The 24,031-nt window shown below is 32.0% G+C and overlaps 1 protein-coding gene across 2 annotated transcripts in view; it reads left to right on the top strand.

Moving 5' to 3' along the window:
• LOC143233146 (igLON family member 5-like) overlaps window positions 1-22,121 on the top strand; it is a 73,521-nt gene extending 51,400 nt beyond the window's left edge. Inside the window, exons 4-6 of one of the 2 annotated variants that reach the window (XM_076469086.1) lie at window positions 1,991-2,179; window positions 18,210-18,521; window positions 18,795-22,121. In XM_076469086.1, coding sequence (XP_076325201.1) covers window positions 1,991-2,179; window positions 18,210-18,521; window positions 18,795-19,009 — 716 coding nt within the window. In that variant the 3' untranslated portion in view covers window positions 19,010-22,121. Of the gene's footprint in view, window positions 1-1,990; window positions 2,252-18,209; window positions 18,522-18,794 lie in introns of both variants that reach the window. The other variant, XM_076469085.1, reaches the window with a different exon arrangement.
• Window positions 22,122-24,031: the final 1,910 nt, after the last annotated feature.

Below are 24,031 nucleotides of genomic sequence, written 5' to 3'. Positions count from 1 at the left end.
CGGTGGGTGATGATGACTAGCTGCCTTCCCTCTAGTCTTACACTGCTAAATTAGGGACGGCTAGCACAGATAGACCTCGAGTAGCTTTGTGCGAAATTAAAAAAAAAAACAATACTATTTCTACTTGTTCATATATAATATTCAGTTGTTCATTTTTTACTCTTACACAGTCGTAAATCTACTATCATAAGACATGAATTAAAACGTGCAACGTTTCGTCAACGCATAGTTGCTTGCACCTTGGAGCAAGCAGGATCCTTTGTGCTTATGTAATATTCTGTATACTTGCATGGCAGCTTTTTAATAAAGCTATTTCGTGTAGTTAAAAGCTTAATGTTTGAGAACCACATAATCCCAAAATAGAATCTCTCTGAATCCAGTCTAGTGTTCATCATCTATAGAAATACCCAAATTGATTTTTTTACGTCTTATTAAACGTCTTTTCTGATACAGACGCATTAGCAGATCGGAAATTCCGTACAAAAAGGGAATAAATCTTTTAGACGAGCAATCTTCTCATCTGCAGTTGTCATCTTAACTTATACCCATGGTAATAACGAACTATTGTATACGAAGAACCACTTGAAGATAAAATATAGATTTACAGCAAAAGTGTAAATTTACACGCTTTACAAATTTGTTCAAGTTGGGCGTATGAGATAATCACAAACACGTTTTTTTATCATTTTCTTTGTAGTTAAGAAAATCCTCTAAATATTAACGTGAAAAAGCAGCTTGTATTGGTGCATTTTACTTCTAGACTCATTGACAAGCATTAATAAAGCGAGTCAGCATTTTTAAAGGGTATAGTTAACATTAAATAATATTACTGTACACATGTTCCTTTACCGACTGAATAATTCTAAGCTCCGTGAATTTTTTTCTTTTGGATATACATTAACATCTCAGTATGCAAAGTTATATGACATGTATAAGGTTAGGAACAAATCACTTTTCTCTGTTGTTTGATATTTAACATCATGTATATAGGGTTAGGAACAAATAACTTTCCTCTGTTGTTTGATATTTAATATCACTTTTCTTTATATATACCATTATACGACTCTATAATAAGTTCATTTCTTACGTTTTCATTCGACATTCTGTTAGGAATTTAGCCACTGAAGGTTTTTTGGGTAGTGGTTATTTTTTTTTTATTTTGAGTGTATAAACCTTTTAAAATATCTTACACATTTAGTTCATACCCACGTGTTCAGATGCTTATGTTTAGAGTTACAAGTTTTTAAGCCTGCCCTGCTTATCTCATACTATATACAAGAATGTTATTTTTATTATCTATTCTCTCCTTTTATGAATTATTTCCATACTTAAAACAAATAATAAGCTCAATGTATAATTAAAGTCCCAACTTGTCATTTAACTATACAGGTTTTGGGGATTTCCTCTCCTCATCAGTAACTCTGGAGAAAGATAATAGGAGACTAAGCTTCACATACTAATGAACTGTGACATGTATACACATGGTGTTTGTAGTTGTGTTTTAGTTACCACAGTAGACATAAATTTATACAGATTTGAATAATATGTTGCATTATATCTTACAGATATAAAGCGAACGATATTGAAATTCATATTTATTGTTTATTATATGTGTAATAATTTAAACAAAAATAAATCAAGAGCCGCAGTATTACGTGTTTTTCAAATCCTACGTAAAAACTCGTTTTTTGTAGTGAGTAATGGAAAACTGAAACACAGATTTGTGCTAACCATGGTTTTGTAAAATTCAGGAAACCTCAAATTCAAAAGCTTTTCTTATGGAAACATATTTAGTGGTTAAGGATAGATGAAAAAAGATTAAATGTGGAATGAAACCGTTACTTTAAACCAACGATTATTAAGGCAGAACGTTAACAAGTTGAAAGTAATTAATTAAAGAAAGAATTAGAAAGTTGGAGAAATCTCGAATTAGTACAGACGGTTTAACGTATTTATTAATAACAGCTGTTTTTCTTTTTTTTTATCTTAGTTCCAGCAAATGTTAGATCTATGCGAGCGAGATACAGAATGGCTGTATGTCAGGGTGGAAATGTTCACATGCTCTGTAACATCAGTAGCTCCAGATCACGGATTTCCATCTCGTGGAGAAGGACATGGGATAATAATTTATTTCACGGACAATCCTTAATCATTCCTAATGTTCAGAGAGAAGATGAAGGTATTTATACTTGTGAAACGACTGATGAAACGGGTTACATCGTAAAAAGCGACATAATGTTACTTGTTGAATGTAAGTCAAGGTTCAAAAAACAGAAATCATGTTTCATATCAAGTGCAACTACTTTCCAAAAAATATTAGTCATGTTTCTTAACAGTTTGAAGTATCGAATAAGAAAAGTAAATATTTCATCTCGATATTCGTAAGAACAGCTTGTCTTTTTAAATAGAAATAAGGCCAGAATGACCTTTACTGAAGGAAGTGGATTTTAAATAGATATAAATTTCTAATCCATTGAGAGATCCTATTAAGAATATGATTGCACTTTACGTAAATGACAAGTCAAATGGAAAATACATGTTTCTCTTTAGCTGTAAGTTGTATCTTAATTACTAGGAAAACATTATCTTTTTCTTAAAATGTAGATTAGTACTGATATTATTATTTTATTACTTATAAATGAATGCTTCCTTTAAAAAGAGTTGCGTAGTTTATTGTTAAGTACACAATAGGCTGTCTGTACAGTGTCCACCAAGGGTATCGAAACCAATGAATGACAAATTCTAATAGATAAAAGTTTTCTTTCCTCTCTGTTTGATTAATATATGTCCCGATTAACTGAAAAATTAATGTGGTAATTCTTTATCGATATAAGTTTGATTTAAGAAAGTAGCTTGGTTTCGTGTCTAACATGTCCCTAAATATGAATATGACGTCAAGTTTAGTATACATCCTACTCAAGAAAGGGACATTATACCTTCTGTAAAACGTAAATTAAAGTAATTAAAATGAGGTATGCCTTGTTTACTCGGTCCGGCATGGTGAGCTGAGTAGGACACTCGACTTGTAATCTGAGGATCGCGAGTTCGAATCCCCGTTACACCAAAGATGCTTGCTCTTTCAGCCGTGAGGGCGTTACAAGTGACGGTTAACCCCACTATTTGTTGGTAAAAGAGTAGCCCAAGAGTTGACGGTGGGTGGTGATGACTAGCTGCCTTCCCTCTAGTCTTACACTGCAAAATTAGGGACGGTAGCGAAGACAGCCCTCGTGTAGCTTTGTGCGAAATTCAAAAACAAACCAAACCTTGTTTAGTATACGTCTTTATGAAGAAAAATACTTATTAAGAACCCCTGTACAAACCAAAACCTATAATAGATAAATATAATAGATATAATATTTATTGCGCACCGGACGCAAGTAGTTATAGACACATTTATGTTGAATGCATACAACTTAAAACGAGTGATTGCAACTCAAATAATTACAGAATAAAAAAAAATGCGAGTGATTCATGCTAAATGTTTGCTTATTTATTATTGTTTAATAATTATTTGATAGGTTAGCGGTGAGTTTAAGAACTTACAAACCCTAAAATCCTAGGTCCAATTTTATGCCTTTAAAGTTAACTTTTTCAAATATATCTATGTGAGTTACACAACACAACTTAAAGATAAAAAGGACATCGCTTTTGTTCAATATTAAATTATTATAGCATAGATAATAGTTTCAACCACAAGTCCTTTGCTGATATTGCATAAATTTCCAACAAGAAGCGTGTAGAATAGGATTTCAATTGCAAACGTTGTATGTTGCACGTCTCTGTCAACGAGACCTTTCGTTCAATTCGAAAGCTCACTAGTTAGATTAGTTTTACAACACACGTATCCTCGTTTGTGTCTTGATTTATGTCAGTCTTTACAAAACATCAAGTGTTATGGTACATAACACCTTGATTAGGGAATTATGATCTCTCGATAGTTAATGTTTGCAATATTCCATTTGATGTTGTTTAAATAAAAATCAGTTTAATTGTGTTACAATATCACAAAAATTAGCAATCACTTAATAGAGCATGCTTTACCAACCAAGGTGTTACCATAAAAATTGAAGTTGGAAAGTTTATTGTTCAACTAAACACCACAATATAAACAAAAGTTTCTTATCAAAGTAGGTAGACACGGCATAGTTAGATGGTTAGTGCGTTCGACTCTCCATCACACCAAACATGCTCGCCCTTTCAGCTGTAGGGGCGTTATTACGTCATGGCCAATTCCATTATTCGTTCTTAAGAGAGTAGCCCAACAATTGGCGGTGGGTGGGAATGACTAACTGCGTTCCCTCTAGTCTTACACTGCTAAATTAGGGACGACTAGTACAGATAGTTTTCATGTAGCTTTGCGCGAAATTTACAAACAAACACGATTATTTTAAATGAGAAAATATGACTTATTTAACTGTCAAGCTCTTTTATCAGCTGCAAATGGGTAACTACACGATTATGGCCTTCACTTCGAAATTCGAGACAAACAAATAATCAAAGTAGATATCCACACTTGGGAATGATCTGCAACGTTGGAATCATAAAGAAATTCACACGAGAAGCATTAATACGTATTTCTCCATTTAACTTTATATTATTATCAATGATTTCCTTCATTTCAGAAAACGGAACAAATTAGGCGCATGAAACTCAATTTCCAATTACGGGCTTTCCACTAGCAGCTAAACAAGAAGAAATTGTGTTTTGTTTTCGTTTTATAAAAGCATAATATGCTTTTACATATTTTAAAACTACGTTAAGGTTATTTAGATTAAAACATTTAACAAATAAAATTTATTAGTCTAACAGTATTACCATTAAAAATTTTATATGTAGCATACATTTATTAAACTGTCATTTTAGTACTATTAAACCAATTGTAACATGAGTAAAATAATTTCAACATGCTAATCATTCCCGTCACGCATTCAAAACTACATTAATCTAAACTAAGAGAAAATACAGATTCAGGGTACATGAATTATATCTTATGGTCAGGACTAATTCTAATATCTTTCAGGACCAAATGGGCTCTTTGACCGTGTCAAAGATTTGTAGTCACTTTTTTAGAGGTAGAGGCATAAGTTATATTTAATATAAAATATTTTATCATTATTATATTTCCATTATTCTATTAATTCGGATATCTTCGAGCTAATTTCATACAATTGTTAAACAATATTTTAATAGTGTATTACTAACCCTAAAACTTTATTTAATTTTATTTGGGGCTGGAGTGTCTTTACATAAAACCCTGACAACCTACTCAACCTCTATAATGTAATTGTAACTATGGAGATTGAGTACATACACTGTATTAAATGGATATTAAATATACAAGTCTGCTAGTCGTATAATAACCAATATCGATATAGAGTTGCATTGGAACGTATGTATAGCTTTGACGTTTTGTATACAGTGCGAAGCAACAAAAAATCTGTTCGCTTTTGGAAAGCTCTTTCCTATGCAAAGTATTCATACACCCAGACCATGAAAAATATTCATATCGAAGATTTATGATTTTCAAGACTGATATATGTCTTATAGTTAATGATATTGTGAAATACAAGAACATGGATTAACTTGGTGCGTTGGACCATCCAGAAATATACCAGCAAAAAAATCATACTGCAGGTGTAGAAAGCTAATTTTGATATCTTGCAACAGGAAATGATCCACGAACACAAAGGTCTTTGTCAAAAATGTCCAAGTATTCCAAGCAACAGTATGCATCATAATATACAAAGGAGCTTTATCCTGAAGAGTAACAGAAGTCATATGTAAATACGATGCTTTCACGATGTATCTATTCAACTGTAACGTACCTCAAGCAGTTATAAAATGAAACGGGTATCCATAAAGTTTCTACGACGGCATACTGGTCACTTCAAATGAAATGATGTAGTTATCCTCCAAAAGACTAGCGGGGAGACACCTAGTCATTACCAACCACCACCGATTTTTTTTGGCTATTCGTTTACCCAGGAATAATGGAATTTGCCCTCAGATTATGAGTCAAACGCCCCAACCATCTGCCCAAGCCCGAGCAAAGCAAGGAAGTAAATGAATATTAAGTTAATTAATCTCTAAAATTAATTAATATTTATTTTAATTATCACTTACGTATAAAGTGAATGAAGGAGTGTGAAATATACGTATAATACAGTGAAAAGAAAACAGAGAAAACAATTAGAACCAAAAACGACACAACTGGTAAATGTTTGGTTTCGAGTTGATCGGTTCGTCCCATCAAACAATGTGGTGATGAATACTTTGCCTTCCCTCTAGTCTTTCACTGCTAAATTAAGGACGGCTGGAGCACAAAACTCTCGTTATAGCCTTGCGCAAAATTAAAAACAAGCAAACAAGCCTAGTACATTGACAACAATAAAAACTGACAACGAATTAAAAGACATTAACGATCAAGACAGAGCAAATGTAATCAAATGGCACTAGAATATTTCTTCTACGTTGAAGAAACGAATAATAAAGTTTATAACGAAATGCTAAAACTGGACATTTCATATATTGATTCATGGCAAATATATATTACAGGTTAGGAGCTATTCTAGTGAAACACAAATCTCTACAAGTTAAAAGCGTTAATTTTCTAGATATCTTAAATCGTTTTAGAATATTATTTATATGGAATAAGTGTTTTTGTAAAGTGAAAAACATATGAAACATGTGCCACGTACTTGGTTGGTGTATTCTCTAAAGCTAGATTCAGTGTTCTGTTTCTCCTCTAATTGTATGGCAACAAGAAATTGTAGTTGGTTGAAGATCTTCCTGGCCTCGGTGGACTCAGCATATAGCCCGATGTGACTTTCCTATGAGAGAAAACACACACACACACTTTTCTGGCGCTATACTAAGAAACAAATTCTAGCATTATACCTTATGAAATAGAACGAATAAATTTGTGGCACAAGTACTGCCGTCCCTAACTTTGAACAACCAGAAAAGAATTCAGATACTCTTAAAATGTACCACAATTTAAATATGGGGAATATTTCATAGTATGTCTCAGAGTTGAACGTAACTCAGTAGCTCCAAAATATAAAACTCATAAAACTTTGATTATGGTTTGAAGACTGTGGAAGTCAGAGATATAATAGCAGCGTATGTAGTATAGATGGTTGGAATTTTAAGAAAAAGGTAACATTTTTCGTGGCTTATGGCTGTGATTCTTTAACTTTTTTGCTAGGTACCGCTTTAAGTCCTTATTATTGGTTAACGCTATTTTAAAGTTGTTTGTCAATATTTCTCTCAAATAAGGCAACAAATGACACTGTATTTTTTTTTTAAATTCAAAAGCAATAAGATTCAAATGAAAGATACATTGGCAGCATTAGAAAAATTAAAGGAAACTACAACTTTAATGAATTTAATAAATTGGCATGATATAATAATCCGTGATGACGAACAAACGCACTTGTAGAGAAAAATATATATGTAAAAAGGGCTGGATGGATAGAGAAAGCTCTATGTAGAGGAGCGAACAACGGTTTGACCTTCTTCGGTCATCGTCAGATTCAACTTTTTTTACCCATACCAGCCGTTTTTACATATATATTGGATTGATATGTTTGCACAAATAAGTCTAGCCAGCAACTAAATGAAGAACTCAACTTCAAAAATTGATATTATTAGTAATTAAGTAAGTAACGTATTACAAACCTTTCTTTATTTCTTGACGAGAATAATTTTGCTGTTGCACTTCATTCAGAATTTAAGTAAAATTCTCCCAGAAGCACTTGACACATCTTAGAAGGATCATCTTCATTTAAATAAAAAAATCATTTAGCAGCAGAGTATCTCAGTGCGAGTATTGCTGTCTGAGTTCTATTGAGAGCTCCAGTAAAATTAATTAAAACCTATGTGAGTTGGTACATTTCTCACAGGGTCGAACTTGTTATACTTCGAAAAAAAGAGCTTCCAATAAAATCGAATTCCCGTGAAGTTGTCGGAGGATTTCTAAAAAGAACAATTCAGAAGTAAATTGTGATAGTTTAACAATAATAAGAAAGCAAGTGATAAAGTAATTTTTGTGTTTCTTAGTTAGAATGACAAATTTAGCACTTTTACACAAACTATGTAATGAAACAGGATGACAATTAAATACCTTACTAGAGCCCCATACTTTTGTCAACATAACACTGCTTAAGTTCATAGATTACTGTGAATAGATTATCTATTTATTGTAGTTGTCACTGTATTTAATATTATCCTTTTATTTGCTTTAGAAACTAAGATGCTTTGATGATTTTTCTCTTAATAATTACTCTTCACAAATTAACCTTATCCTAACACTATTGTACTACGTCAAATCAGTACTCGACATCCTAACACTCTATTATATTATGCTAAATCATATCTTCAGGAGATTTGATCATTTACTCTTACTAAAAAAATATTATTGTTAATGTTTTTTTATGTTCCACCTAAAATAATCTAGCTGTTAACCAAGCATACGACATTTTCAGTTTCAAACAAAGCTATCTACATAATATTAATTTAGTAAATATGTTTCATTAATGGATCTAGTGAACGTAAAATCAGAGAAATATGAAATAAATTGTACACAATAGCATTTTAACCAAATTTTGACTTTATAATAACCTTAAATGAATTTCCACGCAATTAACTGTTTCCGTAAATTTAAAACAAATGCTACTTTAAATTACATTATAAAGTAAGCAAGATGTTTGTTTTTATTTGGATATATATATATATATATATATATTGCTCCTGTACCTATGCTATGCATTTTGTTTTAAAAAAAATTCAAGCGAATTCAAATATTAAATCAAATGAATTTCCATGTTAATCATACATGATGACCTAACACAAAAGGGGTCGAAATATTCATCTAGTCCTTTCTGAATCTTTATTAACATACCAGCTTAACATGAAAGTTGGCAATTCATTCCAGAAATTTACTATCTTAATAAAGAATGTAATTTACCTTGAATTGAGTCAAGTATATCTCTCCCAAAGATTACAATTATGTTTATTAGTATCGTCATTATTTTATAAATTCTACAGCTTACTAGAATTAATATTTTCAATACCAATTAGAATATTTTATGTTTCAAATTGAATATATCGTTTGTAAGGCAAATAACGTTTCAGATCTAAACTGAAGACTATACCCGAATTAACCAGTATTAATCACAAATTACTTTAAGCATTATAACCAACTAGCATAGTCACATGTACCGATCAAGAACCTCTATTGTCCCCACCAAGGGAGGTAATACATATCTAAAACCAAACCCCTTTATAACTCCAGATCATTATCGTTCTGCATCCTTGTAAGGATGAGTGTGAAAATCATTTAAATGTGACGCCTCCAAAAATTCAAAAATCGATTAAGCTAAGAACACAAAATATAATGTCATATTCAAGTTTAGCAACCTTCAACCCTGAACACATATTTCTAGACCCTCATCATGCATGAATAATCTTCTTCACACGCTTCAGACTCCCCTCTTTGTAACCTCTTAGTAAATGTAACTTTACATATAGATAAGAGCACCCCTAGTCCACCATGACTCGTCTGCCAAGTTGGGTTCTACTAGCTTCAAAACTGTGGATGGAGTTCGCGGACAAACAAACTCTAAACAAAATTAATCAATGCAGGACATGAATTAATGCAAAAACTTAATTAAAATGCGTAAGCAATGACATTTAATGAAGCTAGATGTAAAAAAAGAAATAGGCTATTTCTTAAAACAACAGATGTGACCCACATTAATCCATTTACACTCAAAAAATTATCAATACATAAAAAATAAATAAATCCATAAATGTTGATGCACAGGATCCGAATAAAGGGGAATCTTCATTTTAAATTATTATAACTTAGTACCATAAGCTAAATTTTAAAACATTTGGCTTTATACCGTCTGTACCGAAAATTGCTATAGAATAATTTCAGTCCATTTTCTGTTATTCTAAGTCAGCATATGAAGTATATTCATAAGCAAAATTACTCCAAGTATCATGTGTTCAGCATAATTTCCATTATCATTTGAGCTTTCCAATATCCAGTGCACTTTGATACGGATCTTATTCAAACCACCAAACTCGTATGGTTGAAAAAGAAAGAAAGAAGATACAGATAGTTTGATTTTTTTCCACACAATAAGTTATCTTTGTTCTATCCACAGCAAGGACACGATTTTGTGTGTTTATTAGACTTCGCGCAAAGCTAATCAAGGGGTATCTGCACTAATCATTCCTAACATGTGATGATAGACTAGAGGGGAGGCAGATATCAACTGCACCCATCTCCAATACTTAGGCTATTCTCCACCAACGAATATTAAAATTGGTCCTCTCATTGTAGCGTCCACAATGTTTAAAGAGCGGCCATGTTTGGCGACAGGCTTTGATCTCTCGACTACTCTTGAAAAGGAAAATAATGAGAAACAAATAGATAACCTAAAATTCGTAAATATTTTACGTCATCTTTATAGGATATTGTGCATTGAATCCAACAAATTTAGGTAATGATCATACAACCACTGTAATACAATAATATCTAAGAAAACAAAAATATTGTTCTCTAATCTGTTACTAACTATAACGCTAAGACGCGATTATGTTTGTTGCTGCATTTATAAAAACAAAACAAACCTTGATAGTATGATTCATTTTTGTCTCTTAAATCTTTTTTTTTAGTAATTCTTACTTAAATGCAATGAATTTGAGAGCAGAAAAACAAAATAAATAGGCTATTGGATTTCCTTTAAAATTTGTGATATTATGTAATAACAGGTATCTGTATATGTTCTCTCGGCGAGTTTAATACTAATATATTGTTGTAACACGATTAACAGCATTTACGGTAATCGACTGGATATATTATAATGTAATGTGTTTAACGATTTCTAATTAATGGTGATAAACGTATTAAGATATTGTTCTGAATAATTCGTAGTTTAGTAATATAAAACCTATATATATATAATGTTTATACAGTTATGAGACTTCAGTACACAAGTGACGAAATTATGACCGACTTTACTCTTGTCACAAACATTCGTCTTGTCGAAGTAGTAACATTATTTGAACATTACTAAAAAACACAGCATTAGCTCAAAAAATTATAATTAATGTTCACAACGTCATTATGTTCATGAATGAAATATCTTAGCGTACACAGTCATTTTTATTCGCTAACAAATCTTTCACCAAGTGTTTTCGACAGTATTCATTTCTATAAGTATTAATTCACCAAAATGTAAAAACATTTCTATACAAACATTCAACTCTATTATATATTTATGTGTGTGTATATTTTCGTGTATCTGCGTGTATAACATAAACTTATTTTTTCCAAAAAATCTGGAATATTCTAGAATGAATTAAATTTTTAGAAACCTAATATGTTAAAATCCTGAAAATCAATATAAAAAAAATTTAAATGTATCTTAAGCCGTTAATGGAGTTTGTATGAAAATAATCGTTTAATTATCAGTTTACAATGAAGACCCTTTGATAAAGAAAAAACTAGAATTTTAAAAGTTCACCAGCCTAATTCATGAAAGTTTGTCTCGGATCTTTGTTTGCCTAGCTAAGCAATTTATTTAGATTTTTAAAAACCAAAAAGAGAAAAAATTTAGTAATGACCAAATTTATATTTTAATTAAAAAATTTTAAATAATCAAAAAATTGTTTAAGCGCAAATTTTATACAATCTCTCAATTACTTATGTATATATTACTCTTTAATTTTTAGAAAAATATTATATAAAATAAAAATCTACAAAAAAGGACAAAGATGAATTTGAAATTAAGACTATTTAATAGAATATCGTATAGTCAAAAATTTAGACTCGAATAGCGACACAGCGGTAAGTCTGCGAAGTTAGAACGCTAGAAACCGCATTTCGAAACCAGCGGTGAGCAAAACACGAAGAGTCTATTGGTTAGCTTTGTTGCCAGCTACGAGTAATCTCACATACATTTATTATTGAAGAATAAATTATTTCGAACAATTTTCAAGGGGATAAATGTCACTGCATCTTCTTAAAGCGTCACGGCATGGCCAGGTGGTTAAGGCACTCGAATCGTAATCGGAGGGTCTCGGGCTCGAATTCCTGTCACACCAAACATGCTCTTCCTTTCAGCCGTAGGTGTGTTTAATGTGTCGGTCAATCCCACTATTAATTGGTAAAAGTGTAGCCCAATAGTTGGCGATGGGTGGTAATGACTAGTTTCCTTACCTCTTGTCTTACACTGCTAAATTAGGGACGGCTAGCTCAGATAGTTCTCGTGTAGCTTTGCGCGAAATTCCAAACAAGCATCTTTTTAAAGACACAAGAAAATAGAGCAGTAATACAAGAAAAAAACAAAAGAATAACTTATATGAACGGTTTACCTAAGCCTGATATGTGAAAATAAAGTTAAATGTTAATCAGTAATGCTATAATTATTTTCAGCATTACCTTAACTTCAGGAAACAAGACGTTGCCTGTCTCAGCTATGATATTCCGTCAGTACAGACACAATATTACACCTAACTAGTATAGCTTCTAAAAAAAAAAAAAAAAGTGGTGTATCCTTCTTAGCTAGGAATTGTATTTGCTCAAAATAAGAATTATAACTACATTCCTCAAATTATAAATACACAATACAAAATTTGTATGACAAAAAAGCGGGAAGGTACTTCTTAAATTAGAACTAGTATCAGAAAGTAAACAGATTATTATTCTGTTTCCAAGTAGGTATGACGTGTCGGGTTGTGGATCTAAGATTCGAGTCATGATGTCGGTGGACACTCTTCTAAGTTGAAGTCGAATTATAAAACCAGACTAAGCCCTTGTGAGATAGTTACCGCTATCTACAAGTTCATGTATTAGATGAGTTTATTTCTAAATCCTAGGGTTTATCTAGCCTCATTGTTTAGCCTACGTATAAATAAGCTTGTCCAATGAAATTGTAAACAGTCTGAGAACATTAATATTACATTTTAATACCTATTATAAGCTACTTAACTTCTCATTGTACAACTTTACTATAACATTATTAGTTTGGTTGAATTAATGTTTAATAACATTATTAATTTTTGTAGTTATTATTGGTGATGCTTATGTATTTATTAAATTACTTAATTTTTGAAGTAATTATTTATATATACAAACTGATTGATCAGTTAGAATTAAGCACAAAGCTACTCAATGGGCTATCTGTACTCTGCCCACCACGGTTCCTAGCGTTGTCGGTCCGCAGTCATTCCACAATGTCACTGGAGGGACATGAATATAAATATACCTCTTGTTTTGTTTTGTAGATTAGATATTGATTTGCTACTTTTGGTTGCTTGCTTCTTAACAAAATCAAAACTATGTAGGACATGCGTCTATTGAGCCTAATAATGTGGTTGTATGCACTACTTATAGTCAGTTACGCACTCGATAAGATATTAGTTTCAATGGTCACTCAACCTTGATAGGGTGAATTATATAACTAACTGGTTAAACTACTGTTAATTTTATCTAATAAATCTGTTAAATAATACTAATAAAATTATCCAGATTTGAAATCCATGAAGTATGAAAAAGATACAGCTGTACATAGCAGTAATGGTTTTAGAGGTTTCAGCGTTTCCATCTTCACCTAAATCAATATCATATACCTTGCTTTCTTCTAATCTAATTGGATTTTGACCTCTCAGGTCACTTGTCCTTCTCATTACTCTTTCTTCTCCACTTTTTTTTATCATTTCTTCACTTCCAATTAATGATTTGATTTATTCAAGCATGAATCCAAAGGTAATCAGCATCTAGAAACACCAGAGGTGAAACAGTGTCCTTTCTTTCAATGTTTATGTTTCTGACAAGGCATTTTACAGGTTTCACTTATTTGTATATTTGTTCAATCAGAAGAATAAGTTTGTTTTTTAGGTTGTATTATTAGATTACATTTACATAGTCTGGGGATCCCTGTCCGTTTCTGGCTCTTACGTTTTTTTGGGGGGCCAGTTTTTCCCTCTCGGAGGTCTTATGAAGGATTTTTAAGACAGTAAATGATGTTTAAATCCCATATCAGTACGACGCATATTCTAATCGCTTTTGGAATATTGCATCGTTTTTCTTACTTTTCATGTCTTCCGGTGGGTTAGCGGTAAATTTACTGAACCACATCACAAATATAGATAATAACCCTTCAAGTGGGAAGGACCTCATGACTAGAACGCTTGTCTTGCAAACTGTACATTGCGGGACCGAAATCTATTGCTGAACATGCTTGTCCTTTTAGCCGTTAGGACTCTGTACTGTTTCAGTCAATCACACAATTGGTTGGTAAAGAATAGCAGAAGAGTTATCAGTGAATTGTGTTGAATAAATGCCTTCCTCATAGTTTATAACCTTAAAATTAGGGACAGCTAACGCAGACATCTTTAGGGTAGGTGATCTTGATTGGCACCTGCTACGTGCAACATTACACTTTCCGGCACCAATGTTGTTCTGACCTGCGCCGTTAAAGTCTGTTAATTAAATGCTAAAAATCATATACACGAAGGTTCTGTAGTTATCTAACATCACTATCAGAATTACATAATCCCTATCAGGTTCAATATCTGTTATATAAGAAATAATTTATCTTAATATTTAATAACCTTGAGTACCACTGATGATATGATTATATTCGACCAGGCATGACTAAGCGGTTAAGGCATTCGACTCGTAATCCGAGGGTCACGGGTTTGAATCCCCGTCACACCAAACATTCTCACCCTTTCAGCGGTGGGGGTGTTATAACGTTTCGCTAAATCCAACTATTCGTTGGTAAAAGAGTAGCCCAAGAGCTGGAGGTAGGTGGTGATGACTAGCTGCCATCCCTCTAGTCTTACACTGCTAAATCAGAGATGGCTAGAGCAGATAGTCCTCGTGTAGCTTTGCACGAAATTAGAAAAACAAACAAATAATATATCGCCTGTTAATGTCAAATGTTATTATATCATCAGAAGAAGTTACAGTGGATATAACAAAACCTATCTAATTATGCAATTTTTCTGATACAGCTCTGGCAAAACATATGTAACTTATATATTTTCTTAATACTTCCCATAACTTAACACTTGCACAACTAAGTAGTTTTCTTTGTTACTTTTAAAGTTCTCTCTGTTAATACGTATATACGTAATGGAGCGTTCATGGCTTATCAGACAAACTCCTAATGGCCTGTTATTAAGAGTATATGAAGTAGAACAATGTCTACACTTCTAGTAATTTTTTCTTCAACTGCAAATAATCAATTCGTGTAACTAAGTTGAAGACCCGAAGATATAAAGAGAAAGAATAAAAAAAGACCAGTAATATAATCAGACAAACTGTAACGTAACGTTTGCTGAAACGTCATGAGTATGTTGCGGTCTATTTGAATTCACGAATTTTAGGTATGCTCTTTTGATTATTTCGGTGCAATTAATCTAACGATGAAAGATAACAGTATTCTTGAGGTATTATAAATGTTTCAAGCGTAATTTACAAGTTTTATATGTATATATACATACTCACAAAAAGACAGAAGAATGCGTTCCGGAACAAACAGTGGACTTGCAGTGGCTCAGCGGTATGTCTGCGGACTTACAACGCTAAAATCCGGGTTTCGATACCCATGGTTGTCAAATCACAGACAGCCCATTGTGTAGCTTTGTGCTTAATTCAATAACAACAACAACAAACAGTGCATGAGGCACTTGACTTTATTATACGTACTTAAGATGAAACAGAATAGATATATTATTTGTAATTACTTTGTTCTTCTCTTACTCATGGAAGAAACAAACAAAAAACTCCTAATTAATTTCCTTCTATACAGTACAGACGTCAGTCCACCTATCAGTAAGCGTTCGATAAACTAAAATATTGCGGGTAAACTATTTATAGCACCTTTCCAGTTGATACATTCCCCTATAAGTTTCTTTTGCCTTAAGGTACAAATTAAAATGAAAAACGTTTAGCTTCTACAGTGCTTTTGATGGTATAATTCTATTAATTTGCAGTAATAGATTTTTATTATTATATATTATATTATATTGGATTTTACAGCACTGATCGACATTCTTTCTTTTTAGAAACAAAACTTATCTATTTATTTCTATTAGTTCCTTTACTAGTTCCTGCAATTGAAATGACATTGTGTTAAAATATGAATATGTGTTTTGCATAAAAGAAGGAAAGTTATTATATACTTGCAAAATGCTTTAGTTTTCTTATTCACCATTGTACCTAACTCTATTTGCATCCACTCAATAGTGCGTAATTTACTCGCTATCTGTATTTGTGATTTGAGAACTGGTACGTATAATTTTATTAGATCACTTTATAGTGTGCCACTGTGGTACTGTTAAAGTAGTTTTTTTTTTATTTCTTTATTCAAGTCTCTTCACAACATTTATATTGTTCGTTAAGATTTTATCTTGAAAACATAGCTTACAATGTCACACCCAGCTTCAACTTACCTCCATCAAATACACAAGTACTAATATGTTGTTATGTTAGCAGACAATGCATACATATATATATATTAAAATTATTAAAGGAAATATGTGGACTTACAATGCTAGAAACCGGATTCGATACCCGGGGTGAGCGGAACGCAGATAGCCCATTGTGTAACTTTGTGCTTAATTCTAAACAAACAATTAAAGTAACCACAGGTTTTTGTCATTTGAAGCTACAACTGGGTAAAATATTATGTTCATATGTAAAAAAGTATTCCAAGTAGACGTAATAAATATATGCACGATAACTCATACGATAAACATCAAGTAACCGTTTCACTTTTGCTTATGTGTGCATATTCAGTTTCTGTCATTTGAGGTCGAATAATTCAATATGTCCATTTTCAAATACTAACAACAATTAAGTTTATAAAAACATATAGTCGTTTGTACGAAATTAGAAGTTCGCAACGATTACAACGCTTTGCTATTAACCGAGTTCAGTTAAACATGTTGTACACGTATATAATTGTATCATACAATTTCTTATTGTATTTTATTATAACATGTAAAACCCATTTTCAACCTATTTTAACTCCTTTCGGCAATCCTTACGAGTAATATATCCTACTAAAACTAGTTTTAGTAGAATATATAACTTATAAATACATAATAACCTTTATTTAAACATTAATTTAGGTCTAAAGTTTCATAAATGGTAAAATTTTAAATAAATATAGTTTTTAATCATGAACAAAATGTTCTTATAACAAGAGGGAATCCTCAACAGCTGCGGCATTTAATTTATAAAGGAAGATTAGAGTTAATTAATTTATTAAACCTTTGTTTTCCTTTTTCATTAACTATACTTTTGTGTGTCAGCAACACCAAGAGTGGGGCATGCCTATACCAGATTCGATTGTCTTATTCATCAGAATCTCCAGCCTTCAGATTGTAATTCTTGAAGGCCGGGTTAGAATAAATTAATATATGAGACCTTGGGTGTGGTCAAATGCACCAATCGAAATAATTTGACCTCTTAAGCCCAAAAAGGTTAGATCTCAATTTGGTCGGAAAGATGACAGAGCTATGAATTTTTCTATGAGCTCCAATGTTACAGCTAAAAATATGTTACAAAGTTTAACTGAGAAAAACAACTATGTTACGCTTATATTTTGAAAACCTTCAACAGCTATGTAGTTGATATTTACATTATGTATTTTATATTTTAAGCTATAATTTTTTAATTTCATTGAATGAATAACAATTAATTATTGCTATTTTGTCAACATTACTTCGTGAAAATGTGTATACACTATACTTGCTTTATAAATGAAACTATATATAGGATATAAATAATAATACTAGCAAGTTCTTCTTTGTAACTTAAATAACCTGCACTTTAAGTAATAAACTACAAAAACATCTACGTTTTAATGAACTATGTTTTCCTTTAAAACAGTCAGCTTGGTCAATATTTTCTTTCTTCCTTTTATGGACGTTACTGTCATTTCATAAACAGCGGGTTTCTTTAACGTGGGTGTAAATCGTAAGATGAGAAAATTTGTAGTTGTTGTTTTATTTCTTCGTTGTAGAAATGTCATTACTTATTAACAATCTCAATTCGTTAATGGAATCTATTTTCGATGCTATTAAAGCAAATTTTTACTTCCCTGACCGTTGTATTAAAGAAGGAACGTTAACTTGATTTTGTTTTCGATCTTATCAGTTCTTCTCTTTTTTTACAGTTCCGCCTTTGATCTTTGTGCCAAATGAGGAGGTTAACATTACAGTGGAATTTGGATGTGTCTTAGAATGCATTGTTGAAGGACTTCCTGCTCCTGACGTGTATTGGTTTAAAGATAACACGGTTCTCGATGAACGGACATTCCCCGATTACAATATATCGATTAAAAAGGCTGCAAACTGTACTGTGTTTGCCACTTTGAATATATCACCTAGGTTTCTCACTGTGATCTCCAATGACAGTAGTTATGGTAATTACACTTGTGAAGCCAGCAACAAACACGGTAGATCTCGAGCTTTTCTTCAGCTGATTGGTAAGAGAATGCAATTATTTAATACTTTATTAATTGTTTTCTTTTCTTCGTTGATAACTTAAATACGTACAATACGTTAATTAGAAATTAAAATACATAAATATATGGGCTAATTCCTTAATGTGTTACAGTTAGCGGGATAATACCTAAACGTGTACTTTCATAAGTCTTAGTGCACCATGAAGTTTATGATTCTGCCCTTTACTTTCATGTGACATTGTTCAATTGTGGACCATAATGACATTAGTTGTTCTACGTATTTTTTTTTATCAGATATCTATGAGACAGCTACAAACAAAACCGTTGCAAATTCAGAAGAGGAAAAAAGTCCTAAAAAGTTCAACGTAACTGGTTTTATTGTTGGTATGCTTCCGCCACTCTTCATCTCGTTTTACATCATCTTGAAGCTTGGCTACCGATCTCGCTATGCAGAAGAGCGCGCTGAGGAGCAAGGAATGCGTGAGGAGCCATTTTTTGTCAGTTATTGAAGATCTAGACTTCAACAGAGAATAAGTAAAGAACGAAGATATTGCAGATCTTATATATGTAAAAATCAGAAATATCTTTATACGGAAATGGAGAACTTTGAGAAATACAAATCAACTAAAACTTTGGCAGATGCTTCATAAAGGCTACGTTATTTCTAAAAAACAAATCTTTACTAAAATTACTGTGATATAAGGAGAAGGAATTACGTTAGTTTGTTCAACTTAAGATCTTAAAATCTGTATAAAAACCTAAAAAACATGGATATATTACATTATTTTAAACTTATGTTAATGTGAACGTAAAAACAGAGACCAAGACCCACTAAAATTGTCAAATCTTTTATGCAACTTGATCATATAACCTCAAACTGTATTATTCTTCAAAATGGCCCGGCATGGCCAGGTGGTTAAGGCGCTCAACTCGCAATCTGAGGGTCGCATATTGGAATCTCTGTCACACCAAACATGATCGCCCTTTCAGTCGTGAGGGCGTTATAATGTGACGATGAATCCCTCTAATCGTTCGTTAAAGAGTAGCCCAAGAGTTCGCTGTGGGTGGTGATGACTAGCTATCTTTTCCTCTAGTCTTACACTGCCAAATTAGGGACGGCTAGCACAGATAGCCCTCGTATAGCTATGCGCGAAATTCTAAAAAGAAATAAACAAACAATCTCCTTGAAAAATAATTGCATTAACTCAGTATTATAAAACTAATAAAATGCTTGTACAAATAAAAGACAAGTGCACTTAAACTTAGTGACACATTTATTAAAATTATTATTGTCATTTCCAAATCTGATGCCCACCAATTGCACAGCGGTATGTCTGTGGACTTACACCGTGAGAAAATGGTTTTTGATACCCGTGGTGGGCAGAATACAGATACCCCATTGGTAGCTTTGTGCTTGATTCCAAACAACTAAATCTCATGCTTCAGTGTGAGTCGCTGATAGCAAATGAAGTTTTCTCTGAGTTATAATAATTTAAAAAAAAATTACTCATATAGTCATAGGTATATAAAGAACATTTTTCTTCTTTAAAGTTCTTTTTTTATATTACTTTTAAAAGTGACAGTTTTGCTTCAATGAGCAGAACTGTGGGTGACACGTGTTATCTAGCATTGGGTTTATGTTATATAGTGACAAGTTGTTACTATTGAATAGAACATATTTTCTATTATATATATGTAAAAACGGCTCGTTTAGGTTGAGAAAATTTTTACGTCGAGGAGCGAACAACGTTTCGACCTTCTTCGAGCCTTTCTTACATATATATTTTTCTTTACAAGTGGGTTTTCTCGACATCACAAATTTGCTATCACAATATATCACGCTGTACCTGTAATAATGCACACCATATCTGTAGTCAATTCATGAAAGAGAATTTCTGTAAAATGTACTCCTTTATTTGATATTCACCCACGTCTTTGACATTTTTATAGTGTGTTAGTTCTAACATGCCATTGATTAATATTACATATTGCTGTCGTCACAATTCTTTAAATTTACGTTTGAGCGGACTGATTGAAATTTTAAGAACTGCAAATCTAGAATAAATACATTCATTGAAAATTAATAACTTTAGAAAATGCTGACACAATTTGCCGTACATGTACATATTGGCTTTAACTGTTTCTTGTGCCAATTCCACCGAAACAAAAGAACAAACGGAAATCATCTTGACAGTAACTAGTTTAGTGATTTAATTAGAAACTATATAATGTTTCTTTTTATGTAATAAATGCTGCGAATGTTATTGTATGGATATAAAATGCATTAAAAATGTTTATATAAATATTCATAAAACTATTATGTCTTTATTAATACATAATTAAAATTTTATTTTAATTATTTCTAAGATATTTCAGTTATAATAGTTAAATGTCTTTAAGCATTCAACTAACCATCAGAAAAATAAGTCTGACAGAGTCTTAAACGTCAGCCAGTGCTCTCAGTCAAATATCGTATCGCTTATTATTCTAGTTTTGGAATTTCTGAGGCATTTAACAAATTTATTAAAAGTGATATCACTTTTAGGACAACAGCAACTTTTGACCATGATGCTACGTTTATATATCATATTTTATATATGCCTTAACATAAGAGTGGGCATTATAAACAAATATAATTATTATATTATACGGTGTGGCATGGCCAGGTTGGTTAAGGCGGTCGACTCGTAACCTGAGAGTCGCGGGTTCAAATTCCTGTCACACCAAACATGCTCGCTCTTTCAGGCGTGGAGGCTTTATAATGTGTGGTTAATCACACTATTTGTTCGTAAGAGAGTAGCCCAAGAGTTGGCTTTGAGTGGTGATGATTAAACTGCTTTCCCTCTAGTCTTACACCCCTAAATTAGCTTTGCGCGAAATTCAAAACAAGCAATTATATTATAGGCACTATTACTGGTCACACATACGCAAGCAATTTACTTCAATTTCTAAATAGCTCTTTGGCACATACAAAGAGCAAAAGTGTTGTTTTTATTTGAAAAACAAATACATAAAACCATCTGTATTTCTCAATACTTGATCATGGCTTAGGTAAAACTATGTTTTGAAGGATTTGTAATTAGTTTTCTAGCTCGCCACCTCCAGAGATCTGAAACTCTATTCATTATGAAAACTCGACTTTTTATTCGCTGGTTTTCTCTTTGTTAAAAAAAGTGCTTGAATAATTATGTAATTAAACTCTGACAGGGCACAAAACGTCATAATAGAACAGACTAATCACATGCTTTTGATACACATATAAATTAAATAATTTTGGAATTATGGTTGTTACTTTTGATGTTAAATATTGAGGAATGTATAAACGTCATTTACACTGTCCGTATCTAATACGTAGATATTTTTGGAAACAAGTCAAAATGCTTAAAGAGATGGAGAGTAAGTTTGGGAGTATATTTCTAAATTATCAATACATCGCCTAGGAGGAAACAAAACTGAAATAAATATGTTGATAAATACTGCATAATTTCAAATGATTTAATGTATTATACTGTATATTAAAAATTCGTAGAAAACACTGTTAAACTGAATGTTATTGTTTCATTTTTTATGATATAACTTTATTACTAGAGTGATGTTTTTTTTGCTTTTTCATGTAATAACATTTTCCTGTAAAATAAATAAAGTTATTCTGCCTCCTGAAAGTATTTTTAGCTTGCATATTTTGTAACAAATAGGGTCATTATCATTAAAATGTGATAGAAATACAGTAGTGTTGTGTTGTATTATGAAACCTTGCGATGATCTGTTTCAAAAAATGATTGTACAAAAAGCACACCTTTTTTTTTACGAAACAAATGTGTATGTGTGTTTTGGTAAACAACTGCTCTAAACAACTTATGCAGACCACAATAAGAACTTGTAAAAGGTTTTTCCCTCATAAACCGCCTTTTATTTATGTTAGTACTCGTGCGTTTACTCAATAACTACGTCATGTAAGTAGACAATAACCTCAATATAGAAACAGTATTCAAGTATTTTGGCCAGTACTGTACTGTCACAGTGTGTGTGTTGAAGAAGGACTGGTCTTCAGGAGGGAAACTTTTCCAAGAGAGGCGAATAAGGTATCGTTTTGATATGGGATTATTCCATGTGACAGGTTCAAAATATTCTATGTGCACTTTCTTGGAAAATACGCTCTCCCTTTGAAAGAAAATACATAATTATTTGGTGAAACATGATGAACAATGGCATGTTATATTTTGGATATTGTTATTTTCAAAGGAATTGAAGGATCCATCCTTTGCGACGATAATATTTTGCTGCACGATTAAGAAACGTACAATTATAGGAATTACACAGGAAGAGACAAGAGACTCATGTGGTCTACTTCCAGTTATAATTATATCAAGAGTGAGGAAGATGATGAAAAGCGACTGATCAGATCTCACGACACGTTTTCAGCAACTGAATGTCCCTATGTTTGCTCTATGTATTACTGAAGCCTTGATTTTGCGTTTGAATCTTAGGTAAGTTGTTTTTTTTCGTTGTATTATTAGAGATGGCGAACTCATAACCATTACTGACGGAATATGTCTTACCAAAATACAACCTGTTTGTGTTCTTTCTTTACTTTTAAACCTGTATAACAACAAGTTTGTTACGTTTATTATATTTAGCTATAGTTTGTTTTTTTCCTAATTCTATACTTGTTCCTTTTTCATTGTTACTGTTAGTAGATCTCGACAACAGATGGCTTTGAAAATATGAACAAAGAAACTGTCTTTGGATTTTAAAAACATGCTTCTACCATCATCCCTCTCTAAAACTTAGAAAGTATCTTGCCCTTATCCATTGTCTTACAGGCTAGTCATGATATGACTTCATATCTACACTTATACCGATCTTGTAACTGCTTAGCCTATCATGTGTTCATTTATTTTGTATATGCAAATAAGTTACGCGTTCCTTGAGAGTGCATTTAGGATTAAAGGTTCCATTAACGTAATTGATGTACCATAATATTGCTTTGAATGCTCTTAAGGCTGTCGTCAGTTGAGCAAAAAAAAAAAAAACGATTAGTAAACATAAGTGTGAAGTGCAAATTTAAAATATATACAAGATTAGTTCTATCCCAAATAACACCTTGTTTAGCTTCAGTACCAATGAAATGAATGTAAAAACTTACTAAAATGTTTCGAGTAAATTATAGGTTTGAAATTACTGGCAAAACTCATGCTATAGTATGAATAGAAAACCCCTATAACTTTCAGATTTCGAGTATCGATAAGACCGTTGTAACTGAAATGTGTTATTGTAATTTATTTCAGTTACTTTTCAAGTAAATAGTTTAAACTGTGCATTTGCTGTTCTATAGTGATTTTCAGATAAGTTATAAAAGACGTTATTTATCGTGTTTACTGGTATATTCTACACGATTTCACTTATATTCATAAACTGTTACTCATTTAACGTTTTCTGCAATTGACCTCAGATTATTTCGGAAAAGGAAAATCAGAAAAGTAGATTCTGTTTATCTACTCACTAAAGTGAAAGTGAGATAAAAATATCAA

The sequence above is a fragment of the Tachypleus tridentatus genome, chromosome 12 (genome assembly GCF_004210375.1).
Source record: "Tachypleus tridentatus isolate NWPU-2018 chromosome 12, ASM421037v1, whole genome shotgun sequence".
NCBI lineage: Eukaryota > Metazoa > Arthropoda > Merostomata > Xiphosura > Limulidae > Tachypleus > Tachypleus tridentatus.
This window is presented reverse-complemented; position numbering and strand designations above follow the sequence as displayed.